This window comes from Capra hircus, chromosome 16, assembly GCF_001704415.2.
Source record: "Capra hircus breed San Clemente chromosome 16, ASM170441v1, whole genome shotgun sequence".
NCBI lineage: Eukaryota > Metazoa > Chordata > Mammalia > Artiodactyla > Bovidae > Capra > Capra hircus.
Genome location: NC_030823.1, coordinates 56,231,056 through 56,258,308, shown reverse-complemented (window position 1 = coordinate 56,258,308; position 27,253 = coordinate 56,231,056). Strand labels below are relative to the sequence as shown.

At 45.1% G+C, this 27,253-nt stretch overlaps 1 protein-coding gene across 1 annotated transcript in view; it reads right to left on the bottom strand.

Annotated features, from left to right (window-relative positions):
• PAPPA2 (pappalysin 2) overlaps nucleotides 1–10,387 on the bottom strand; it is a 329,773-nt gene extending 319,386 nt beyond the window's left edge. The window contains exon 1 of the mRNA XM_005690911.3: nucleotides 9,466–10,387. Within this exon, the coding sequence (XP_005690968.2) occupies nucleotides 9,466–10,387 (922 nt within the window). The remainder of the gene's footprint in view (nucleotides 1–9,465) is intronic.

The window sequence follows — 27,253 nt, the reverse complement described above, 5'->3', positions numbered from 1 at the left end:
CTTCCTGAAGGTGCCGTTGCATCAGAATCTGAGGCACTGTGACTTTTCAAGGCCTGAGTGTTCCCCATGAGCATGTCATTCTGGGCTCATGTGGGTGGAAAGCCATAGAAAGTAACGCAGTTCAGGCTGAAGGGAAACTCCCGCCATGCAGAGTTAGGTTCAGGGAAGAAAGGGCCATCTTAGGATGCCCTTAAGTGGCTGAAGGAAGGAGCTTGATGATAGTTTCCTTCTCAACCAGTAAGACCTTCTTGTGATTGCAGAGGTCTCACATGCTCAGGGCCATGTGTTTATTCATTATACAAAACATCAGCACATTCCTCAAACACTACCCAGGCGCTACCAGATATAAGCAGTGGCCAAGCCCTAGGCTTCAACGAGCCCAGAGAAGCCCTTTTCATTTCAGTGGGTCAAAAATATAAAACCAAACTCTCATGCATTGCTGAGGAGTGCAAAATGGTGTAGCCACTTTGGAAAACAGTCTGTCAGTGCTTCAAAATGTGTAACGCAGAGTTACCATATACAGTTGCACTCTGGAGCCTACCCAGCAGAAATAAAAACATAAGCCTCCTTGGGCAGTGTTCATAGCAGCACTATTTGTAATAGCCCAAAAGTGGAAGCCACTAAAATGTCCATCAACTGCAGAATGAATAAACAAAAAGGACATATATAAGGAATAGTATCCAGCAATAAAGAGGAATGAAGCTCTGATACATACTAACACAAAGCAAACCTCAAGTGAAAGAAACCAGATTCAAAAGACCACACAGAGTAAGCCTGCTACCTATGAATGAGTTCCCTTCTGAGACTTCACAAATCCAATTTGTTCACGTAAGTCCAACAAAGTTAGTCTAGCTACCAAATACAATCAGCTGTATAGTATAGATTTGTAATACTTTTCACACAAATAATACATAAAAAACAAACACACACACACAAAATAGAACATATTTAACCTCACAGCGCAATACCTTGAAAAATATGCCAGGCATGTGAACTGACTTACGTGATTAGACATTCAAACACAAGTTCTCATCTTTGAAAGTTCTCAAGTTAAAGGTTCATATGTAGGGTACATACTGTATTACATGGAATGACCAGAGTAGCCAAATCTACAGAGACAGAAAACAGTGGTTGTCTCTAGTTATTGTGTATTTGGGAAGAAGGGAAAGGAAATGGGGAGTGACTACTAATGAGTAAGGTGTTTCTTTTGGGTAGAATGAAAATGTTCTAAAATTAGATTGTAGCAACAGTGGCGCAACTCTGTAAATATTCCAAAAAACATAAATTGTAGAGTTTGAACAGGTGAACTGTACAGTCTAAAAGTTTTATCTCAAAATGCCATTAAAAGAAAAAAATATATAGTTGACATGGCCCAATGCAAGGGTTAGGGTCACCAACACTCCATGCATTCAAAAATCCATGTGCAACTTATAGTCAGCCCTCTGTATTCCCATCTCCTCCATATCTGGGTCTGCATCCTCAGATTCAACAGCTCAAACTCACGTTGTTCAAGGGTCAGCTCTAAATAAATATAAACTCCATCTGGAATGTTTGTATCAAGAAACCATCAGGATTTGGTTTTTTGCAGGAACTTTCTGGGAAGTTTTGTGTTTGCTTCAATAAAAGGAGTTTCCCTACCCCTGATACTGTCAGTCTCTCTGTAGGCATTACCCTGGATAGCGTAGAACTAGAAAGCAAAGCAAAAGAGGATTGTGGAAGACGCACAGCATGCAGGAAGAGTTCTGGATACCAGGGGCAGGCAAACTATGGCCCACAGCCAAAATCAGCTCTGCCACTTGTCCTCGTAAATAAAGTTTTATTGAAACACAGCTCTACTCATTCATTTACATATTGTTTATCTGTACTGTGCTGCTCGCACATTCTAGGAACAGAATAGTTTCAATAGAGACTGTGCAACCTGCAAAGTCTAAATTATTTACTAAATTCTTGTGCCTTTAAAGAAAAAGGCACTTTTTTGCTGACACTTCTCGAGATTCACGTGTCCACTTCAGTCTTAAGTCATGGTCCACACACTAGTAGCAGCAGCACCAAGGAGCCTGTTAGAAATGCAGAATCTCAGGTTCCCCCAGACCTTGTGTTAGTTGGTTGCATTAGTGAAAGAAGCAGATGTCAAGATGGAGTTCAACATACATGGACTTTATTAGGAGAGATGACTAGGAGAGAAAACAGGGAGGAAGCCCGAAAAGGCCAAGAGAGCCATCAGTCCATGATGCACGTCTGACTTCGAGGGAAGGAAAGAGAGGAGAAAGATCGGGTGGAAGCATTGTAAACTGCTATACGGTCTAAAGCATGATCTGCAAGGCCCTCATGAATCGTCAAGGCAGAGTCGGCTGTCAGAGGAGCCCTGAATCTCTCAGAAACTGGTTTTCCTTTATCCCTGCTGCACCAAGGTGTCTGGCCTTAGTGCGCATCAGTGACAAATTCATAGCGCAGCACCTCTGGTCCTTCGGAAAGGGAATGGGCCGTACTGGGCATTCTCATTGCATCTGCAGCAAGGTGTATTCCCACAGCAGTGAGATCATTTTGAGAAGAATTGTAGGGGATCTCTATGCACATTTAAGTTTGAGAAGCAATACTCAAGGGCAGGAGTTAGCAAACTTTCTACAAAGGGCCACACAGTACATATTTTAGGCTCTGTGGGCCATATCTTCTCTGTTGCAACTACTCAACTCTGCCATTCAAAGTAGGAGCAGCCACAGAGAACACATAACCAATTGGGTGTGGCTAGGTTCTAATAAAACTTTCTTTATAAAAACAGACTTTTGCTTTGGACAAGATGCAGCCCATGGGCCAGAGGACACCAACCTCTGCTCTAGAGCTATGGGGTTTAAACTTTTTAGAAGCAACTAAACACTTTTGGGGGGTGGGGGTGGGAGGGTGGGCTTCCCTGGTGGCTCAGACGGTAAAGAATCTGCCTGCAATGAGAGAGACCTAGGTTCGATCCCTGGATTGGGAAGATCCCCTGGAGGAGGGCATGGCAACCCACTCCAGTGTTCTTGACTGGAGAATCCCCATGGATAGAGGAGCCTGGCAGGCTACACCAGGCCTATGGGCCACGCCAGGCCACAAAGAGTCAGACACGACTGAGTGGCTAAGCACAGCAGAAACTCTTTTTTCACATGAAACAGGTAATAGAGGGGCTGCCCATCTTGATGGTGGGCAGGAAGCCCCATGTCCAACAGTTCCCCTCAAAAACCACTGAGACACCTCTGCAGGCAACAAAAGCAGAATCTGAAAGTTATTCCTCTCGTTCCCCACAAAAAGCCTCGAGTTACAGAAAGTTTCTCTCACACTTTTCTCATTCCTAGTGGGCATCGGCGACCTAACTTTCTACTTTATTCATTCGACAAACATAGCTGACAGTCTAACACTGTGTTAGGTACTTAGGGACGACGAAAGTGAATCAGACACGCATTTGGCTCCTGGGGAAGTTTCAGTAAAGAAAAACAAGACCTGTATAGAACTACGGCAGCAGGGAGCAATGTGTACCCCAGGAAGTCACAGGTCAAGGACTGTGGAGACGGAGAAGTAGAGGAGATCATTTCCACACAGGGAATCCAGAAGATTCCGTGGACAAGGGTCAGGGAGCTGTGAAAGGAGGGGGCAGCCTGACCATCTGTTTTCCTTCTAAAACCAGACAATGCCTCTCTTCTGGACGACCACACCTCCACAGGATAGACTCTTCTGCACACAGATGCTAACTTACGACCATCAGGGCGCTTGGCTTGCCCACACAAGCAGACTCATGGATCTCATTCCCATCACAGTGGGCATACCCACCCCCAGAGACCAACAACCTCGTGTCCACAGTGCTTTCACGCAGGGTTACTATGACTTCACCGCATGTCTGGGGCAAGATCAAGGAGCAGAACTAAGTGAGAATAAAATGGGCAATTCCTCAGGGTCCCACGAGGGCAAACACTCTGACCTTGACCACCAGTGCAGTGTAGGAAGAGGCAGCTGAGGAGGAGGGTAATGGAAACCTTATCTTCACAGGAGCCCTGGGAAAGGTATGGACGTGGTGCTTCACACGTTACTGAGCCCTGCTGGATACTAGGGGAGGCAGCACACATGGCCTTCCTTTTAAGTTCTCTTTACCTCTCTGTGGATACTTCCGTGTGTCAATCTGCCTTCTGTGAAGCTCCACACCCCATATCAACAAAACTCCTCACCCTGGGGCTGCTACTCCCTTACTGAGAGAAGGGGATGCTACAGTGTCCTTTGAAATCTCATTTCTCTGGGGTCGTTCAAAACAAAAAAGCTATCCATATGCCTTAAACAAGGTCAGCAAATGCTGACCTTCCTACCAGGAAATCCAGAGACCTTTGAAACTTACATGAAGTATGTGACAGGAGCATATTGCTAAAAAGTGAGCAGAGCTTCCATCATATTCCCAAAAGTGTGCATGACCCCAAAAAGCCTTGGACCATTGTCCAATGTACTAAATAGTATAGCCAAGGCTAAAAAAAAAAAAAAGATTAAAAAAAATAGTCTTTTCAAGCCACTGCCTCAATAGCGTTCTCAATCATCTTGAGACCATCTTGCAAAAAAAAAAAAACAACCAACCCTATTTACCACCATTCCTGCTGGACAGATGAGCAAGTTAAATTCTTAAGAAATTTATACCCTATCTAAGAAAAGATTACAGGTTGGCAGGTTAGCACTGCTGTTAGCAATGATCACCTCCAGCTGTTAATACCACTTCATAAATGAATTTTACAGTCAAGTCTGTGTTGGGCAGTTTACATATGTGACTTCTTTAAATACTATAACAACTCTTTGAGATATTTTCTCATTTCTCCATGTGAGGAAACCAAAGCTCAGAAAAGTTGAATGGATTGCCACAGATCCCAGCACTGATAAGTGTCAGATGGAATCTGATTCCAGTTCTGACTCCCAAATTCTGCCCTGGGATCTCTTCCTCAACCTGGATCCTCAGAGAAGGAAAACTCATCTTCGAGTCAGGGACAGTTTCTTAGACATCTTTGTATTCCCCCACAGAGCCTTGCCCTGCTTTGCATGGCAAAGCACTCAATAAATATTTGTTGAATGAAGAAGCGTGGGCTTGGGCTCCAGTCCCGCCATGGACTTACTGACTCAGCCTCTGGCCACTTGGAGTTGCAGGTGGTTAGTCAGCTGGGCAACTTCAGGGAACATTTGAAATCAATTACGGGTGAGGAGGAACCTATTAGAAGATCCTCTTCTGTGTGTGTTGGGGTGGAAGGAGAGGAAAGGAAGTTGAGAAGGAGGGAAAGAGGATGGTCTCAGGGTTGGGTGCTGGAGCTTAAAGATTTCACACCAGGATAGGACAGCATTTGACTTATGTCCACAGCTGAGTTCCAACAGCCCGTCCAAATGGGCTGCTGACCCCAGGCTACTCCTCGGTGGCCACAAATCCCTGAATTGCCAGACCCCTGATCTTTATGGAGGCCCTGACACTGGAGCAGCCACACACAGTCCTTTCCTGCTTGCTGGGCGTCAGAGCTACAGGAGATTGGCAACGTCAGAAGATCTAAGCTGCGGGGTGGGGGGGGGGGGGTGGGGGGGCGCGGGGGGGGGCGTCGCTCCCCCTCCAGGGGCCAGAGAGGAGCTAAACACCTACAGCCTGTGAGGCCCACATTGTCCTCTCAGCCCTAAATGAAAGTATTCCAGCAATCCACCCGGAATCCAAAAACTTCCTATTTTGGAAGCATGTGGGAGTTAGGGGTGGAGGGGAGGGAGGTAACTCGAGTTGATTTTGTTTTCTTTACAGTTGTTACAAGTGCCGGTTAGTCAAAACCCAAAGAATGCCACTTGAGCCCTTTCACATGGGCCATGCAAAGAGACTTGTATGAAGCCGACCCTCAGGGATGCCTACCAACACGCTCTGGGAGGGGATGACCAAATACCTCCCAGAGGCCCGGGAAGGGACAGCCCTCAGACTGCATTCCCCACTGTTTGGCTTCCAAGGCACCGCCTACTCTCCTGTGCACGAAGCAACACTGCCACCTAGTGCTCTGTGTAGGAAGTATTCTCTGAGGCCTCCTGTCTAGGGCCGCGGGCGGAGGGGGAGGGGGTGTTGGTTGTCGGGGTAGGGGTAGGGGATGGTTTCTTTACCACGGCTAGGGCAACTGAATCACTTGATATCTCTGCCGAGGAGAAAATGCCCCGAGTTTGGCAGATGGAGAATGGAGAAAACTGGGCCTAGGTTAAGTAGGTAGAACCTGAGGTTTGAGAGCTGTTAGAAAAGAGTGTGGGAGCCAAGTGTTGTAGCATCTTGGGTTATCCTCAGTGGGGCAGCAGAACTCCCGGGGTTGAACTGTGTTTACCTCTCAGGAGCACAGTTCAGCTGTGGTCATTCTGCAACAGCTGAAGGCCAACCATCCCAGGAACAGGCTGCTGCTGCTGCTGCTAAGTCACGTCAGTCGTGTCCGACTCTGTGCGACCCCATAGAGGGCAGCCCACCAGGCTCCCCCATCCCTGGGATTCTCCAGGCGAGAGCACTGGAGTGGGGGCCATTGCCCTCTCCGCCAGGAACACGCAGGTACCGGCTAAAAGGAGCAGGGCTAGGGTCAGAGAGTGAAGATGGGCTGATCTGTTGGTAGGCGTGAGTAGATGAGCAAATCGGAGACTTTTATTCCTGGGGGTGACTACCCTTGGCCCTTCATGGTTCTCAGCCCAGGGGGCCCCAGGGAGAGCATATGGAGCTGACCACAGCAAGTCAACAAGGATGCTTATGTCCTGGGAACCCAGTTGCTAGAATCCTGAAGAACGAAGGCTGGGTTCTCAGCCCCTATCTCTCCCAGACTTTTACCCTAAATCTTTTCTGAATATTTTCTGAGGTGCACAAATCTGAACAAAGATACAGGGTGAGAGATGAAGAGGAGACAGACCTGAGTATTCTCTGCCCTCCGTCTTTCCGGTGTGGACCTACAGGGGACATGCCAGCACAGCTCCGGGAATGCTTTGATTTGAAGAGAAAGAAACCTCAGAGGCTAGACTGTCTGCGAAAGATTTCCTGCCTAATTTTACATGCGAGAAGGCAATGGCAACCCACTCCAGCGTTCTTGCCTGGAGAATCCCAGGGACTGGGGAGCCTGGTGGGCTGCCGTCTCTGGGGTCGCACAGAGTCAGACATGACTGAAGCGACTTAGCAGCAGCAGCAGGGAGGTGGCAAGGGCTCAGATGGGCACCTTGGAGAAGGAGTTGAGTAAGCACTGTGGCAAGGTGGGGGGGGTAGGGGGCAGTGGAGGTGGGCATGGGAGGGAGATGTATGGGCTGGCAGGGGAGGGGTGGTGCATTAAGGAAAGCTATGTGTGTGCATGCTCACTTGCTTCAGTCTTGTCTGGCTCTTTGTGACCCTATAGACTGTAGCCCACCAGGCTTCTCTGTTCATGGGATTCTCCAGACAAGAATACTGAAGTGGGTTGCCATGCCCTCCTCCAGGGGATCTTCCCAACCCAGGGATTGAACACGTGTCTCCTGATTCTCCAGCACTGCAGGCTGATTCTCTTACCCACTGAGCCACTTAGGAAGCCTTATGCTACTACTGCTGCTGCTAAGTCACTTCAGTCGTGTCCGACTCTGTGCGACCCCATAGAGGGCAGCCCTATAACTGGAAACAAATCCTGACCCTGTTCTCCTCTCTTCAGAGAATGAGAACAGAAGGATCCAGAAGGTTCAGGAACAGGGGTCAGGTACCCACTGTCCAGAAACTGTTCCCTCAGGTCTGAATTTTAACAACTCAGACCACTGGTTTCTTAGAGCCTCCCTCCTATATTCCTGCTGGATCTTTCTCTGATTCTTCAGAGCCAGGGAACTGATCCCAGGTCCCTGTGCTGCTACTGCCAGAGGAGGGGTAAGTGGAGTCGTGGTCTAGACGGCAAGCACACGTTTCCCTGGCAGATGGGTACTAGGAAGCGAGATTAGGCAGCAAGAAGATGTCATCTGGGAAAAACTGTGAAGCTGCCAACTCCAATCAGATAATCATCTCATTATTTCTTCCATTTGGCCTCAGAATAAGGATTTCCTTCTACTCTTTCTCTGCCCCAACCTATAATCCAGCCCAGCCCCTTCTCTATCCTCTCCCTTCACCCCCTTTCCCACCCCAAAATAAAATCAAGCAAAACCACAAGAGTCTAGAGTGCTCAGTGTCTGGGAATCCCAGCTTCCAAAAGAGAAATTACAGCCAAAGAGAGGGGAAGACAGCGTGTCCGGAAGGGATGTTCCAGCAACACACCATCGCAAGAGGCTCCCTCCTTCCAGATTTCTTTCTCTGGTCTAAAACTTATTTGCAGGCACCCGGCAGCCTGAGAAGTCTTTAATATGGAGAGCTGTCAAGCCCTTCAGGGGTTCTGGAGTTCCGCTCCCTGTCTGCCCCAGGCACACCTCTCACGACTTTGGTTTCCCCATCCATGTCATGGGACTGGCAAGCATCAAAGGGTGTTGTGCACAATCCAGATTAATAAAATGAAAGTGGTTCTACTATGTACCTAGCTTTGTGTGAGGTTCCGTCCTGGGGTGGGGGCTCTAAAGGGATACAGAGACACTGAATGATCGTGTATCACTTCTAATCCCTTACCCACTCCTTGCTTGAAACCAATCGCCCCCAACCGCCCCCCCACCCCCATTAAGGCAAGGGAGACAGTTATTCCTAATCCACTCTTTTCTTTGTCCTTCTGGGTGACTTTCCATGAAAGCCAAGATCCGGGTATACTGTAAAGTAAATGTGGAGAGTGTTCCCAAACATTGTTCCTGATTAAGACCATAGAATTATACAAGGTGCATTTCTGGTCCCTTTTACAACAGCCCAGGTTAGAAACCAGGGTCCTGGCTTGTGAGTGCCCACCTTTTCCAGTAGACCTGCTAGTCCCAGGCTGGACACGTGATTTTTAGGACAAAACAAAGAGGTCTCCAGGACCTGCTCAAGGCAGTAGCTTTCTGCTACATTCCAGGGCTACTCGAAGAAAAGGAAACCAACCAGGACCCATTGGCTATGTACCCGGCAGCCTTGTTTCCTCACTACCTAGTCCAGCCCAGGCATGACTCACTGCCCAGGTCTGTACACTTTCATGTAGTTTCAGAGTTGCCTGGGTTTCTCACACTGAACTATGAGAAATCGAGTGTGACACCTCTTCCCCACTGACAAAGAACCAGATATCTTCCCCTTTAAAGAGGGATGAGAAAGTGAGCAGGAGGTCTCCTAAGTGCCATCACAATGTATAGAGCACAGGAGATCAATACAAGGGGCAAGTGCTCTTGTGGTTATAGGGTCATTAACGCAGATGATGTCTGGGATTCTGCTGCGCAGATGAATAGAGGCCCTTCCCCCCCTCTGCCTGGCCAGCCCTCCCTGGCTCTTCTGCTCTGCCCCTTTCCCCTCCTTGCCCCCGATGTCTAACCTCACCAAAACCAGAAGCCAGCCCTACCCCACAGACTACGGAAAGCCCAGGAGTGGGTGATTACCTGCGATGATGGCTGGGCTGTTCTGTCCTCCCTCCGGTTTCACCCAGGCTTCCACTGTGAACGCCTCCCGGGGAATGTCAGCCAGCACTTCTGGACCCAGCAGCAGCGGCTCCCGCCTCCCAGAGAAGTACAAGACAGGCAGTCCTCCTTGGGGGCTCACAGCCTCGGTCTCTGCTTCCCAGGAGGGGTCCCCTCCACCATTCCGGATGCCACCCTCTGATGGGCTGGTTTGATCCCTAGGCGTGAGGGGATGCTTAGGCCACGGCTGGAAGTGCTGGGGCGCAAACTCAGGGTCTCCCCGCAGGCCTCCTGCCTGTCCCTTCACCACCTGGCGCCGACGCCTGGTCTTGGTCCGGCCCTTCCTTTGGGTGTCTGGTCCGGATTCCTTTGGGCATGGGAAGCTGGTGATCACGGTGGTAGCCGAGGCTGTGCCTTCTGGAGTCCCAGCCTCACCTAGAGACTCCTTGGATCCTCCATCGCCAAGATAAGTGTCATCATCTCCCAGTAGCTCCGACTGCCCAATAGTACTGTCCCCTCCCCACGGAGCAGCTGGCTGCTCAGCCTCACTCCTCTTTCTTGCACTTGCAGTTGGGTCTGGGGCCACAGAGCTCACAACCATTCCCTCGGCATCCGGCTTACTGCATCTTACATGGTCCCTTCCCTGATCTCCTGCAGGGTAGGGCCTCAGGTAGTCCCCAGGCAGGCTGGGATAGACCCCAAAGAGGTGATGCTGAGGAGCAACTCTGGGCCTTCGAACCTTGGCCCCCAGCCAACAGCGCTCTCCTTCCGACAGCACCTGGTTCAGGTACCCTCTTTGGGCCAAGGATCTCTTGCGCGTCCAGCCCAGCTCCGAGCTGACAGTACTGAGCGCCCACCCAGCCAGGACTACCAGGCTTACCCTCAGAATCTTGAAGCACATCATACCTCCCCCCGGCTCTTTATACAGCACCAGAAGTCAGCTTCTGGGTACCACACCGGGGTGATGGGGATAAGAGGAAGAGACAGCTAGCTGTGGATTCACTGTCCCCTGGCAAATGGTTTTGTTCAGGGACCAGACTTTTCAAGCAGCCCCCAAAGAGCACCTCTCCTGGCTGCCTGCGCTGGGTGCTGTGACTGCGTAGCCTCTGTCCCTCAACCTCTCCCTATATATGTCTCTTGACCTCTCTCTCTCCCCTCTTGCTCTAGTTCAGTCCTTGAAGAATGAAGTCCATTTCTCTGGGTTCCTTTGAATTTCTTCCAGAGAGCTCAGGTTTCTTTCTTTTTCTTTTTTTCCCCCCTTCTTCAATAGCTCCTCCCCTTGTTGATACTAGAAGGGGGACACGTGGGCAGGAGCCAAATCTTCTCAAATACACATTTGCGCACACACATACCACTCACTACCTGAAGTTATTAAAAAGAATCTTAGCCTCCAGTGTTCTCTTCTTTATCCTCCTTCCTTCCCTAGGAGTTACCTTTTCTTTGTTGTCTTTAACCTCAAATACATTCACCTTCCAACAAATTGCTAGAAAAACTGGTATACAGAGACACAGAATTTGATGCTTACTATCTAAAAAGGCAAAAAAAAAAAAAAGAAAAGAACCTAGGGGGGGCACAAAAAATGCCAGCCAGTACTTAGCCTTCACTTCCAGATGTCCTCCTCAGCCAGTTCCCCATCCAGCCTCCAGTCTGCCTGTGCAGGTCAGAATGTGTCCCTCAGCTCTGTGCCTGGGGTTGGTGAGTGTTGAAGGTTGCTTTTAATCCCCTTCCAACTTGTTGGTGTGTGGCAAGTCTCCGTAAAGTTATCCTCTAGGCTGCCAGTCTGGAGTCCTAATAACCTTATGAGCCTGAGAGCCCTTGACTTCACCTTCTGGGAGTCTTGTGGGTCCCTGGGAAGATGGAAAAGAGAATGAGAAGAAGAGCATATCCTTCAGGGGACCTGGCCTCTCCAGTCCCTCCTGCTCCCCTTCTCTCCCTTTCTCTCTGCCTGTAATTATCTTCTTGTTTGTTTCATTTAAAGACAATGATGATGTCAAAGCTAATAAGTTCGGTGCATCTCTCCACCTACTGCCTGTCCCCTCCTCCCTCCTGAAAACCTCCCCATCTCACTGAGGCACAGGGGACAGATGCTACTCTTGGTTTCCCCAGTAAACATCTCCCGCTTTCCCTTCCAGCAGCCGCAGCCTACACAATCAATAGCCAACAATCAATACTGTTTTGGAGCACTCTCTTCTGTATGTATTCTCTCTCTCTCTCTCTCTCACACACACACACACACTCACACATGTGTTGTGAACAGACTTGCTTACTGCCTAATAAACCCACACCACTCTTTTAGGGACCACTTGCCTCACTTTTTTTGTTTGTTTGTTTTGCCACACATATCCTGTATTCTTTCTTATTTCAATCATTTGGGATTTGAAAGGATAATACCCCAAATTCACTTCATGTTAGCCATTGGGAGAAAGGAGAGATCAATTATCCTGCTGTAGGAAGCATTCAGAGGAAATGCCATGGATTGGCATCATATAGGTCTTCTTATTCTCGCTCAAGTTTCTCACTCTGAAGTTACTAAAAGTCACCATATGCTGAGTGAGCAAATAAACAAATGAGACACTCAAAATAAGTAAATTACAAATATCAGCAGCTAGACCCAAACAACTCTTTTTTTCATTGATTTGAAATGAATGGATAGAATGGGGAAATAAATAATGTGTATTTAACCTCCAAAATTCTGTTTGCCTAGATGTAAGCTATCTCAAGGAGTCCTACCCCCTAAAAACATGTGCGTACACACACACACACACACACACACACACACATGCATACACACTGAGTGGGTCTGAATTCTCAGTACAGGTAAGGGTGTTTGACCAGGGGTGAGTACAAAACTGGTAGAGAAATATATTGGGTCCTTCATTCAATAATAAGAAAAATCATTTACAGTTCTAAAATCACTGCTTGTGTTGCCCACGTATAAAACATGCAGCCCACATTACTTTGGAGTAAGATCACATTGCCTCTTCTGCCTTGGGTCCCGTCATCATCTTCTAAATTCCTCTACCCTAGCTAATCACTGATTGATGTGCTTTACAAATGCTGGATCCTAAACCCCCATCGCTGGTGTGCCCTATCTCCCTATGCAGCATCCACTGAAGCTTGAGGGCAAGTCCCTAAAGAAGATATCATTCAGGCACGTGGATATCACTAAGCAGAAATCCCTCAATCCTAGACTGTGCCTTTTCCTCTTAGTGTCTCCCTGTCTTCCTTCACTTTTCTGCCTCAGTCCTTTCCTCCACCTCCCCCTCCCTCCCACCAAAGCAGCTCAATAGAGATTGGGGCTTTGGAAAGGGGTAGGGGGTTTGCAGAGAAAGACAGAAAGCAGAGGAGACAGAGAGAGAGAGAAACCAGGGCAGAAAGGAGGGAAGGAAGGAGAGGAGCCTTAGTTTAAATGAAGGGAAGATACCTAGGTAAGAAAAGGAGAAGTTAACTCACCCCTCCCTTCTGCCACCCCCAGGACCCTCAGAAAAAGGTTTCCTACCATTCATTTCAGGAAGGAGGGAGACACAGCAAGGAAGAATTCCGCCGTGCGTTTGTTTCTCCCCCTTCTAGTGTGTGAATGATCTTGCATCCCCTATAGGTCTCTCCTGGTTCTCAGCTGCTAGTAATCCATTCATAAGGTTTCAAGAAGCTACACAAAACTCAAGCTTCCAGTTTAGTTTCTCTCTCTCTCCCCTTCATTCCTTTGCTCACCACTCTCCTTCAGCTCTTGGCAGTCCAAAGTTTAAAAAAAAATGTTGAACCATTTCTGTGTTTTCCTCCTGTTGTAACTTTTGCTGTGACATCATAACCCTGCCCACCAACACCCCACCTCTCTCTCTCCTTTCCATCCCACCCCTCATCAGCCCTGTGCCCCCAAAACACCCCCCACGGAGAAGAAGGGCTCCTGTCAGTTCCAACGTGTGAAAACACAAAGCTACTGGAAGGCACCCCCTCTGCACCGTCCCCCTCCTCTCTTCCCCTCCCTGCCTTACCCACCGCTCAGCCACGGCTCTCCCAAGGCTTTAACAATGATCCCATCTGTTTGACATGTGCGGAAAGGTGGGCTGGATTCAAATAATCTGTCAAGTGAATCAGATCAAAAACCCAGCAACCCCCTCCTCAATTCCATCACACACGCTCACTCGCCAGACCCCAGTCAAAGTGTGAGAGAAGTCAGACTTGCACACCACCCACCCTGGATGCCAGGGAGAAAGACACCAAACACGCCAAGGGAAACGCACATTTATATATATGTATAAATCCTGTGGCTTATTTGTTTATGACAAACACCCGCACCCCAAGTCTCCTACGCCTCTTCCCCAAGCCCTGCCACTCCACAAGTGCACAGATTTGAAAGCTGGTAGGATCTGTTTTGAAATCTCCAACGAGAGGGTTTTTCCCCCTTTTTTTCACTCCAAAGCACTATCTGTGGCGATCAGACTGGAGCAGGGTTGCCAGCAAATGCAGGAGGCCCCTTCTAGGGTACAGGCTTTCAAACCAGCGAAGCTAGAAGGAATGGATCTAAGGACACACAGCAGGAGCTGGCTGAATTTATTTTGTTTTGACGGGGGTAGTTGGGGAGGAATATCATTTCTGAAATGCCCAAGGAATGAAGGGGAGAGGATATGGATTTCTTAAACAGTTTTTGCAAGAGGAGCGGTGTCTTGTTCTGCAGGTAAATCTATAAGGCAAGAAATTGGAGCTTACAGATAAACAAGGACCGAGAGGGAGAGGGAGGGAAAGGGGAAGCAGGGGAGAGAGGGGAGAGGGAGAGGGGATGGGGAGGTGGGGGCGAGGAGACAGGAGGGAAGGGGAGAAGGGCAGAAGGGGGCGAGGGCAAAAGAGGAGGAAGGGAGGAATGAGGCGGGAGGGAAGAAGGAAAAGGGGAAAGGAGGTGGGGGGAGGGATGGAAGAGAAAAAGGGAGACATGGAAGGGGGCGGGGAGGGGGGAGCGAAGGGCAAAGACCAGAGTCTGGGAGGAGAAAGGACTGAAAGAGAAAAGCAGCGAAGAGAGGAGGGGAGAAACAGACAGAGAGGAAGAAGAAAAGGGAAGGGGTGGCGAGGCACATGCAATGTGGAGGCCAGGAAGGCAGTCAGACCCGCGGCAGCTGAACAGAAAGGAGCCAGAGGGCAGGTGAAGGCAGACACGGTCAAGTGGGGCAGAGGCTCGGTTTCCTGGACAGAAAACAAAGGGCATACAGTGGAGGGCTTCGCTGCTAGTGATCGGACACACTGGAAAAAATCAGACTCCCAGGGTTCAACCTTATTTCTTTAAGTAAGCCCCTTACCCCTTCCTGCTTCCCTGCCTACATCTCTTCCTCCAATCCCCACCTCCACCTTCCTTCATGAACCTTTTTATTCCCAGTATTCCTCCCCTGGAGAATTCAGGAGTAAAATTCAGAACTCACCCACCCACCCATTCACCCACCCCCCCCCAAAAAAAACCAACCCTTACTACCCGCTGTCTTTGCTTTTATCCTCAGAGAGTCCTGGGTCCTGTTATCTAAAAACTGAGCTGTTTGTAACAATCTGCACTTCATTTCAACCCAAATTATACTATGTTTCCTTTAAGCCCAGGACTGTCAGGGCTGTTTTGCTTGTATTTGCTGCCATAGTGGGGCTGGTCAGTTTCCATCAGCATTGTCATCATTATTATTAAGAGCCTTTGAGCAAAAGGGAGGAGCCAGTCCATGCTGGCGTCCACCTGCAGTGTAGAGCCACTGTGGGGAGAGAGAGGAGAGAGAGAGACCCCTTAATATGGTCACTGATCCTTTCTGACTTTCTGATTCGAAAATCTGATCCCTTGAGGGAAAAGCTCAGCTGGGAGCCGGCCAGGGAGCGTAGTAATAAAAACCTCCCAGAACACAACCAAATGCAGTATCTATATATAGGAACCGGATCTGTTTTAGCTACTTGAAGTCTGAAATGACACCCGGAAACAAACATTTCAGCAATATGTTTATTGGAATCTTATTCAGCTAGTGCTGGAAAGAGTGAGCTTCTCTAAAGGATTTCACTTAAAGGCTCAGGGTTGTTGCTTTCTGCACCCACCCCCTCCTATACGGGCTTCCCAGGTGGCTTCAGTGGTAAAGAATCTGCCTGCCAATGCAGGAGACAGGAGATGCGGGTTCAGTCCCTGGGTTGGGAAGATCCTCCGGAGGAGGAAATAGCAAGCCACTCCAGTATTCTTTGCCTGGAAAACTCTATAGACAGAGGAATCTGGCGGGCTACAATCCATAGCACTGCAAAGAGTCAGACATGACTGAGCATGCGTGCACACCCTTTTCCATACACAGAGCTGGGCATCAGCTACTCTATCATTCATGGGGGTCACTTGAGATCCCTTCAGAGTGACCTAACATACCCCTCTTTTCCGTGGGTGAGAACAGAGTGAAGGCACACAATTAAAGGGCAGGGCCAGATAGGGTACCAGGACTCCTGAGTCCCTGCCCAGGGTTTCCCTCCTCTGGTATACACCTGTCTTGCTGTCAGCCAGTCACATGCTCATTGGATGGGAGGGTAATATCGAAGGCGGGCCCCTCCCATTCCTCACTCAGGCAGCAATGCCCAGGGAAGGTATGTTGGTCACACGTGCTCTGCAACTCAGAATCACATGCAGAAGAAAGTGCAGATCTGAATTTCCACCTCCCCCCTGTGCATTTGAAGCCAAGAGAGGCCCCTATCTTTTTGTCTAACTGTTTGTTGCTCCATATGCTAGATAATCATATCTTTTTTCCACAAAGCTGTTGCCATTTTATTATCAATGTGAGTGGTAATGCCTTGCAAAGGGGCTTCATCCAACGAGATCAGAGTAGTTCATCCACAGGTTAGGCTTCCCTACCCCATGAGAACTGCCTGTTGGAGGTAACAAGCCAGAGATCTATTTCCCCTAGTGATAGTCCCTGTTGGGGAAGTGTTGCCAGCCACATTTTAAATCTTGGAGCCAGTTTGCACAGCCCTTTGGCAGGGGAAACATTTAGCAGAGATGTTAGACCTTGCCCTGCTCATCAGAAAAACAAAGGCTCTGCAGGGTTTCTGCTTCAATTAGAGTTTGCTTTGTACCTGGAACCTCTTCAAGAGGCAGCCTCATAACAAGAACAACAAGTACACTTGTATATACTTGCTTTTCCTTTGAACTGGTGCACATTGGTGTGTATTCTTTCTTCCTAACCACAACAAAAATGCAAGGCAAGTGCTATGCCCATTTTATCAATAAGAACAATGAAGCTGAAAGTTCAGCAACTTACTCAAGGACCTGCAGACTCTAAGAATGCAGCCGGGACAAATCTTACATGTGTTGTGTTACATGGGGGAAAAGAAAAAGACTCAAAGGCTACATCTGGTATAATTTCACTTATGTGACATTCTAGAAGAAGCAAATCAATAGAGATAGACTAGATTAGTGGTTGCCAGAAGCTGGGTGTCAGGTCTGGTGGGGGAAAACTGGATACAAGGCATACAAAGGGATTTGGGGTAACTGGGCTGTTCACTATCTTGATTGTGTGACAATGCGTGACTCTATGCATTTTTCAAAACTCAAAGAACTGTAAACTAAAAGAAAAAAGATTACTGTTATGTAAATTATACCTCAGTAAACCTGGGAGGATAGAAAACTGGAGCCAGAGGTAAGTCCAGGGTTTTTTTAATTCTGAATACAGGATTCTTCTGTCTATATCCTGCAGGTGTCCAAAGACCAAAGGAGAGCTTAACACTGCTCGCTGGTGGGTTGGTGCCACTCTGGGCCTCAACTCTCTGCTGATCCCCTTGCCTACTGGCTGAGGGGACCCTAAGGAACCAAGCTGAACAGGGCACAGCTGGCTTCTGGTCCCAGCTCCATCAACCCAAAGGATTCTAACACATCAAATAAGCAGTCCCCAAATGAGCACTGGTCAATGATCTGCTCTGCCATTCAGTAGCTGCCTGTCCTTGGGCAAGTTGTTGAACTTCTCTGAGCCATCTGTAAAATGAGAGTTTGGAACATGAGATGCTGAGCTCCCTTCCAGGTCACACTTGACATTCTCTGATTTTTCAACCCCACACTTTTCTGAGATTTTATTTGCTCAGTTATTAAAAAAAAGGGGGGGCATTGCCCACCTCTATAAATATCCCAGAGACTCAAGTGTACAGTAACAATGAATACACGACACTTATTTTAGTCCTTAAAGAAAACCGTATATTCAAATGTATTAATAACTCCACTGGAACACCAATAGGCAGAAACAAGGATAGTGTGTGAGAAGTTTTCAAGCTCTAATACATATAGGTGTCCTCTACATATGAGCCAATTCCATGTATTTAGCAAATCAAATATTAGAACACATGGTTTTAGTATGAAAACACTTACGAGGAACAAGTTTTAAATTTGATACTGTGCTAGAATCTTAGTCTACTAATTTCCCACAGTGGCAATAATAAAAGTATTAACGATAGTAATAGTGATAACTAACATGTATTACTTACAATATGGCAGGCAGAGTTCTGGCCACTTTATATATATTGCAACGATTCTCTGAGGGGGTACTTTTATTATTCTCATGCTCACATGAAGAGAAGTAGCAGCTAATACCTATTGAGTACCTACTATGTGCTCAAAGTAGCATGTACTAAGCAATGTACATAAATTATTTTATTTAATCAAACAACTAATCTATGAGATAGTTCCACTATGATCCCCATTTTTAGGTGAAAAAACTAAGGTAATAGAGTTCAAGCAACTTATTTGAACTTATCCACGTGGGAAGGAACTACCTGTCTGCAAAGTCCTTGCTCTCCATCACTATCCTATGTTGCCTCTCCATGGAGGACATAAGTGCATACTGATGATGCTGTGACTCTCAGCACACCAAAACCAGACTTTTCCTGCTGAGGACATCCCAGTGGTTTCTCTGGAGTAAAGGGAAGACTTTTCTTAGATCTCTCCCTTAAGTCTCTCATTGTTAAGGGTCTAAAGCCTCTAAGAAATATGACCCAGCTGATAGCAGCAGCCAGGTACAGCCTGCACCTCTGCCAGTGCTAAGGTACCATTCACACATCCCTGTGAGTGTCTCTTCTCACTGCCCTTGCCCTCCCCCAACCCTATCCATCATATTCACATTGAAAATCTAGGGGACTTTTAACCAACCAGCCATAAATGGAAAACCAGTCACTTCTCCAACTCATTAACTCCATCTGGGAGGTATCATGCAAGATGGATAAATGTTGGGTTGTCTATTTATTATAACTGATACAAACTTTTAATACTAATAACAGCTATTAGTTGATGGTCTGTTAACTATCATAAAATATGTGCTTCCTATGTTAAGGTCAGCTCTGATACAGAACTCCAGGTTTTAGCCCAGATTCTAAATACTGAGCAGTATTCATGTCATTTAATTGCCAAAATGTAGTCTGTGTATAAATATTTCAAAATGGATATGCCCCCCAGATGTCTTCAACAAAGAGAGCAGGCCTGTGTATGAGAGAGGAAATGTACCCTTCTTACAGCCCAGCCCAGCTTTTGCATAGATCACAGTCAGAGCTGGAGGCAGGAACACAAACCAGCTGAGCCCCTAAGCTGTCAGATGCCCTTCAACTCATTCAACAGAGACCCTTTCCAGTAGGTGCCAGGAAAAGTTCAGGTTTCTCTTTTTCAGACTAAACTCTAGCTAATGTGGTCCATACAGTTAAGAAGGTAGGTGCTTGGATGACAAGCATGGCCTGAGTGGTCTGGTTTAGGTTTCAGCGCCACCACTAAGGATACGAGGATGCCTGTGCTGTTGCTGAGAGGCTGTAATAAGGAGCATTTCTCAGCAATGTATCCGACACAGAGTAAGTATTAGAAAAACATGAGTACTGTTGAAGAAGTCAATGCCTTCAAATGTTCTCCTTCACAAGCCTTACACTTTCCATCACTCCCAATGACCCATCTTGATGCCGCTTCTCACTGTACTCAAAAGATAAGCCTTTCATATGCTCTTTTGTCTATTTAAATCTATCATCCCCATTCCTGACAGTCCCACAAGTCTCATTTTTATAGCAAACATTCCGTATTAAAAATCCAAACATAGTATGACCTACCTTACATAATTTTAAAAAACTTAATGTCCTATTTCTATTTTAAAAAATATTTTACATTGAAGTAAAATGAATTTCAATATATAAATGTTTCTGACACAACTGCATTAAAAGAGTAATGTAAAATGAAGCAATCAAATGCTTGAAGCTACTTATGAATAGATTCAGATGAGAGAGAGAGAAGAAAATATTCACCAAACATTACAGGTGTTTTTCTTTATACTGATATTTTGAATTTTGCATTCAAAGTAAAGTATATATTCATAGAGTCAGCATAATTGAAGTGGTTCCAAATGCAGACCAATGGAGGTGTATGTATGGGTGACTCAATAATATAAGCAGCACTGTCATCAACGACATGACTTTCCAAAATGGGAAACAACTCTTGGTAAAATTTGCAAACAAATCAAAAGGCAATCTTCCTTCAAAAACATAATGGTTGCGTTCCTGGGGGGTATATTTGAAGTATACAAAAAAAAATACTTTTGTGATTCAGCATTTATATTAAATGTAGAATTAGCTCCTAGACTCGGATCACGATAAATGGGTTTTTCGTCTACATGAATGTTTGACAGGCATTCAAGAATCAAACAGGAGGTAGGATGATTCATTTAGTGGAACTATTCATGCAGTACTGCTCCTGCTGCTGCTGCTAAGTCGCTTCAGTCGTGTCCGACTCTGTGCGACCCCATAGACAGCAGCCCACCAGGCTCCCCTGTCCCTGGCATTCTCCAGGCAAGAATACTGGAGTGGGTTGCCATTTCCTTCTCCAATGCAGGAAAGTGAAAAGTGAAAATGAAGTCGCTCAGTCGTGTCCGACTCTTCGTGACCTCATGGACTGCAGCCCACCAGGCTCCTCCGACCATGGGATTTTCCAGGCAAGAGTGCTGGAGTGGGGCGCCATTGCCCTGGCGCCTACTCGCTGAATGCCAGTAGTAACCTCCAATCATTGTGACATCAAAACCACCCTCGCTGTTTCCCAAAATGTCCCTAGGGGGCAGCACTTCCCCCATTGAGAACCACTCGACTAATTCAAGGCCAAAATACTATACAGACAAATCTAATAGAACCTTATATATATATTTGCTCTTGACATACTGCCAACATTCATAAGGAAGGAAATCATGTGGAGGCCTCTAACTACAATTTTTATGGTATTTGGTGATAAAGCTGAAGTGTATACCCCTTAATAGTGCTTTGAACTGTGTGTATCTTATATATACACAAAGATACATAGAACACATTCTGTCAAATGATCATCTTCCTAAATATCTTCCAGGGAACTTCTCCTTGCTCAAGTAGCAGTTTACTCCATTCCATTAAGCTCCCTCTACTTAAAAATAAATAGAGACCTTCAGGGTATTATGCTAAGTGAAATAAGTCAGAGAAAGACATCATATGATTTCACTCACATGTGGAATATGAAAACTAATAAACACAAACAAAATGAAACAAGCCAAATCAAACAAAAATAAGCATGGGAGTATGAAAAAGAGAGTAGTGGTTAGCAGAGGGTAAGGGTCTGGGAGGAGGGTGAAATGAGTAAAGGGGACCACTGTACGATGCTGGATGAAAAATACCTTTTGGTGGTAAGCATGTTGTAGGCTATAGAGAAGTAGAAAAAGAATGTTGTGAACATGGAACTATAACTGTTATAAATCAATGTTGCTTTCATGTTTTTATTTATTTAAATAAATAAAGTATTATTGTAGGACATAACTCAGTTGGGTTAGAATGTTAGTGGTTAAATACATAATAATTAGGAGCAGAGAGTTGACAAGATGGTGGAGGTAGGTGGACACGGAGCAAATCTCCTTCCATGTATGCATGAAGAACACGTCTACAGATGCAGCTGTTCTCATAAAACCCCAGCTGATACCAGCCGAAGTCCATGACAACTGGAAAGAAATATGTGGATCCACACACAGCTCTGTAGGATAAAGGAAAGAAGGGAGAAGGAGAGAAAGCGGGGACAAGACCTGCAGCTGAGGGTTGGGACTCCTGCATCCGGGGCAATCGGTTGGGACAGAGGGGAAACATTTGAGACTACCAGAGAATGAGGCAGCTGATCTGTGACAATCTGAATGGAGTGAGAACCGCACAGACCATCCGTGCCATGGCCCTGCATACCCCAAGACAGGGATGCAAGCCCCCCAGTGAGCACAGTGGCTGGGAGCTGGAGGCAGGGATGGGAGAGCAATCCCTTGGGGGAGCCAGGACTGTTTTTGACTATGGGGAGATGGCCTGAGGAGATGGGAGGGTGGAAATCCATTGTGGGGAATGCCTTTGGAGGAAAGTGGGGGTGGAAGCAGGCTGCTACTACTGAGTCATGGGCAGGGGCTGGAGCCATCACTGTAACCTCTCTCCCTCCAACATGCTGGCACCAGCAGATGAGCAATAAAGAAAGACCCCAGTAAGAGTGGCCCTTTGAGTGCCTGATGCACTGAGCAATAGAGAAGGATCAGCCAGGGAAGCCCTTTGAATGTAAGCTCCCAGAGGCTAGAAAAGAATTCTAATAGAGCCATATGTCCTGTGCTGGTGGCCTCTGGCTTTCCTGGTGCTGCCAGGGTCCCTGCAATCCAAGCAGCCATGCCACCTCCTCATCTGGTCCTCTCTGGGGCTGACCCACATCCTCCAGGGCAGCCTCAGGAGCAAACTCCTATGGATGACCCACATGCAGAGGTGGGCATAAAATCCCAATTGAGCTCCAGGTGTGGAGCAACTAAAGAAGTGAATCCAAAAACTCCATCGGCTAAATAAGCTGCAGATTAAATTCACAAGATCAACTAGGTAGACTCTGTGTCTTTGGAATATACAAAAGGACAATGAGTGTACCCAAAAAAGAAAACCCTCTAGAGCTCTGTGAGCTGTGGACACTGGAGACAAGCACACACAGGAATAGGACCAGATTAAAGTCTGAGCTGTCCCCAAAACAGGTCCAGCAATCAGCCCTCCCCAGCACTGGAGGGCCTCCTAGGGAGGCGGAGGTGGGCTCTGTCCTCTAGCTGGGGGAAAGGGAGCTGATAGCTGGGACACAAAGAAAACATTTATTATTATTCTCATGTTTTGATTTGCTCTGTGGTTGATTCTGGCTTTTTTTTCCCTCCTCTTGTTTTTCTCTGTTGTTTTTATTATCACTATTTTTATTTAGGCTTTGGGGAACATTTTTAAATCACATTTTTAATTTCTTTTACATATTTCTACTTCTACTTTGGCTTTCTGCAGTTCTTTGAGATTTGTTTGTTTGTTTGTTTTGTTGGTGGTTATTTATTTATTTATTCATTTAGGTTCTTTTCTTGTAGCTTTTCGTTAATAGACATAGTTCTTTTATTTACTGCTCTTTAATTTTGCTTTTCTATTTTTTTTACCATTTCTGTTTGTTTGTCTGGTTTTCTTTGCTTCATTTCTCAGTTGACACTTTGCTTTGGTTTGTTTTCTGTCTTTTGTTTTAGTTAATTTTGTTTTTAATTGGTCGGTATGATTGTTTGGTTTCCTTTGCTCACTGGGTCACTCTCTTGTACTTTGTTGGTCTTTTCTTTTGTTTTATTTTGTGTGTGTTCCTTTGTTTTTGTTTTTATTTGCCTTATTTTTCTTTTGCCATTTGTCTTTGTTTCATTTTTTGTTTCTTTGGTTTGTTTTAATCTGCTTTATTTCCATGACAAACAGCTGTGGGATCTTGATTCCCCAATCAGATGCTGGGTCTGAGTCTCTGGGGTGGGAGTGGAGAGTCCAGGATTCTAGACCACCAGCAAACGCCTGAGTGCCAGGTGTATTAATCAGTGAGAATGCCCATGAAGGCCTCCACTTGAATCCAAGACCTGGCATCACCCAACTGCCTGCAGAACCTACTGCTGGATGCCTCACCCAAACAACCAGCAAGAAAGGAAAATAGACCCAATCATAAGCAGACAGGCGGCCCATAGACACCCAAAACACACAACCTGACAAGGTCCTGCCCATCAGAGGGAAAAATCTTATCTCCTCCCACAAGAATGCAGGCACAAGTCACTCCCAACACAAAGCCTCCATAAGCCCCTGGACCATCCTCACCCACTGAGAGCAGAGATCAAAAGCAAGAAGAACTATGACCTTGTAGCCTGGGAAAAGGAGATCTTAAACACAATAAGTTAGAAAACATGAAAAGACAGAAAAATATTGTGCAGATGAAGGGACAAGGTAAAACCCCACAAGACCAAATAAATGAAGAGGAAATAGGCAAACTATCTGAAAAAAGAATTCAGAGTAATGATAATAAAGATGATCCAAAATCTCAAAAACAGAATGGAAAAAATAGAAGACTCTTTCAACATATTTAACAAGGGCCTAGAAGAAATACAGAATAAGCAAACAGTGACAAACAACACAATTACTGAAATTAAAAATACTCTAGAAGGAATCAATGGCAACCCACTCCAGTATTCTTGCCTGGAGAATCCCAGGGACAGAGGAGCCTGGCGGGCTGCGGTCCATGGGGTCGCACAGAGTTGGACATGACTGAAGCGACTTAGCAGCAGTAGCAGCAGAAGGAATCAATAGCAGAATAACTGAGGCAGAAGGATGGATAAGTGAGCTGGAAGATAGAATGGTGGAAATAACTGTTGAAGAGCAGAATAAAGACAAAGAATGAAAAGAATTACAGGTAGTCTTAGAGACCTCTGGGACAATATGAAATTGAATGCACCAACATTCAAATTATAGGGGACCCAGAAGAAAAGAAGAGATAGGGTCTGAGAAAAATTTTGAAGAGATTATAGCTGAAAAGTTCTCTAATGTGGGAAAGGAAATAGTCAAGTCCAGGAAGCACTGAGAGTGCAATACAGGATAAACTCAAGGTGAAACATGCTGAGTCACATATTAATAAAACTAACAAAAATTAAACACAAAGAAAAATATTAAAAGCAGCAAAGGAAAAGCAACAAGTGACATACAAGGGAATCCCCATAAAGTTAACAGCTGATCTTTTAGCAAAAACTCTGCAGGCCAGAAAAGAGTGCCAGGGTGCAATTAAAGTAATGAAAGGGAAAACCGACAATTAAGATTACTCTATCTAACAATTATCTCATTCAAAATTGATGGAAAAACAAAAAGCTTTACAAACAAGCAAAAGTTAAAGAGAACTCAACATCCCCAAAGTATCTTTATAGCAAATGCTAAAAGAACTTCTCTAGGCAAGAAATGCAACAGAAGGAAAAGACCTACAAAAACAAAACAATTAAGAATATGCTAATAGGAACATAAATGTCAATAATTACTTTAAATGTAAATAGACTAAACACTCCAACCAAAAAACACAGACTGACTGAATGGATACAAAATATATATGTTATCTACAGGAGATCCACTTCAGACCTAGAGACACATACAGACTGAAAGTAAGGGATCCCATGCAAATGGAAATTTAAAAAAAGGCAGTGTAGCAATTCTCATAGATGAAATAGACTTTAAAATAAAGAATAAAACAATAGACACTGAAAGACACTATAAAATGATCAAGGGATCAACCAAGAAGAAGACATAACAATTGTAAATATTTATGCATCCAACATAGGAGCACCTCAATACATAAGATAAATGGTAACAAACATAAAAGGGGAAATTGACAGCAACATATAATAGTAGGGGGCTTTAACAACCAACTTACGCCAGAGATCATCCAGATGGAAAATTAATAAGGAAGCACAAGCCTTAAATGACACATTATGCCCTATGGACCTATTTTATATCTACAAAGCATTCCATCCAAAAGCATCAGAATATACCTTTTCTCAAGTGCACACTGAACATTCTCCAGGATAAATCATATCTTAAGTCACAAATCAAGTCTTGGTATATTTAAGAAAACTGAAATCATATCAAGCATCTTTTCTGGCCACAATACTATGAGATTAGATATCAATTATAGGAGAAAAACTCTAAAAACACAACCACATGGAGGTTAAACAACACACTTGCAAATAACAAAGATGTCACTGAAGAAATCAAAGAGGAAATAAAAAACCACTCAGATACAAATGATAATGAAAGCATGACAACCGAAAGCCTATGGGATACAGAAAAAGCAGTTCTAAAAGGGAAGTTTACAGCAATACAATCCTACCTCGAGAACCAAGAAAAATATCAAATGGACAACATCACTTTACAGTTACAGCAACTAGAAAAAGAAGAACGAAAACTTCCCAAAGTTAGTAGAAGGAAAAAAATCATAAAGTTCAGAGCAGAAATAAATGAAAAAGAAATAAAGAAAACAATAGCAAAGATTAATAAAACTAAAAGCAGATCCTTGAGAAGATAATCAAAATTGGCAGACCATTAGCCAGACTGATCAAAAAAACAAACATAAAAAGTCTCAAATCAATAAAATTAGAAATGAAAAAGGAGAGGTTGCAATGGACAACCTAGAAATACCAAGTATCATAAGAGACTATTATGAGTAACTATATACCAATACAATGGACAACCTTGAAGAAATGGGCAAATTCTTAGAAAAGTAGAACCTTCTAAGACTGGACCAGAAAGGAACAGAAATTATGACCAGACCACAGAAATTGAAACTGTGACCAAAAATCTCCCCAAAATAAAAAGCAAAGAGCCAGATGGCTTCACAAGCAAATTCTATCAAACGTCTAGAACAGAGCTTATGCTTATCCTTCTCAGACTCTCCTAAAAAATTACAGATGGAGGAACACTCCCAAACTCCTCTGTAAGACCATCATCACACTGATACCAAAACCAAAGATATCACAAAAAAAAAGAGAAAATTACAAGCCAATATCACTGATGAACTTAGATGTAAAAATCTTCAACAAAACACTAGCAAGCAGAATCCAACAACACATTAAAAGGATCATATACCATGATCAAATGGAGTTTATCCCAGGGATGCAAAGATTCCTCAATATATGCAAATCAGTCAATGTGATACACCATATTAGACCGAAAGATAAAAATCATATGATAATCTCAATAGATATAGAAAAAGCTTTTGATAAAATTCAACATTAAAAAAAAGAAGAACTCTTCAGAAAATAGACATAGAAGGAATCTACCTCAACATAACAAAGGCCATATATGGCAAACCCACAGCAAACATTATTCTCAGGGGTGAAAAACTGAAAGTATTTCCTTTAATATCATGGTGCCCACTCTCACCACTATTATTCAGCATCGTTTTGGAAGTCCTAGCCATGGTAGTCAGAGAAGAAAAAGGAATAAAAGGAATTCAGACTGGAAAAAAAGAAGTAAAACTCTCACTGTTTGCAAATGACGTCATACTGTACATAGAAAATCCTAAAGATACCACTAGAAAATTGCTAGAGCTAATCAATGAAATGAGGAAAGTCACAGGGTACAAAATCAATACACAGAAATCCCTTGCATTCCTATACACTAACAATTAAAAATCAGAAAGAGAAACTAAGGCGACAACCCCATTCACCATTGCAATAAAAAGAATAAAATACCTACGAATAAACCTACCTAAGGAGACAAAAGACCTGTATGCAGAAAACTACAACACACTGATGAAAGGAATCAAAGATGCCACAGACAGATGGAGAGATATGTCATGGTCTTAGATTGGGAGAATCAATATTGTGAAAATGACTATACTACCCAAGGCAATCTACAGATCCAGTACTATCTCTACCAAATTATCTATGGCGTTTGCCACAGAACTAGGACAAAAAATTTTACAATGTGTATAGAAACACAAAAGATC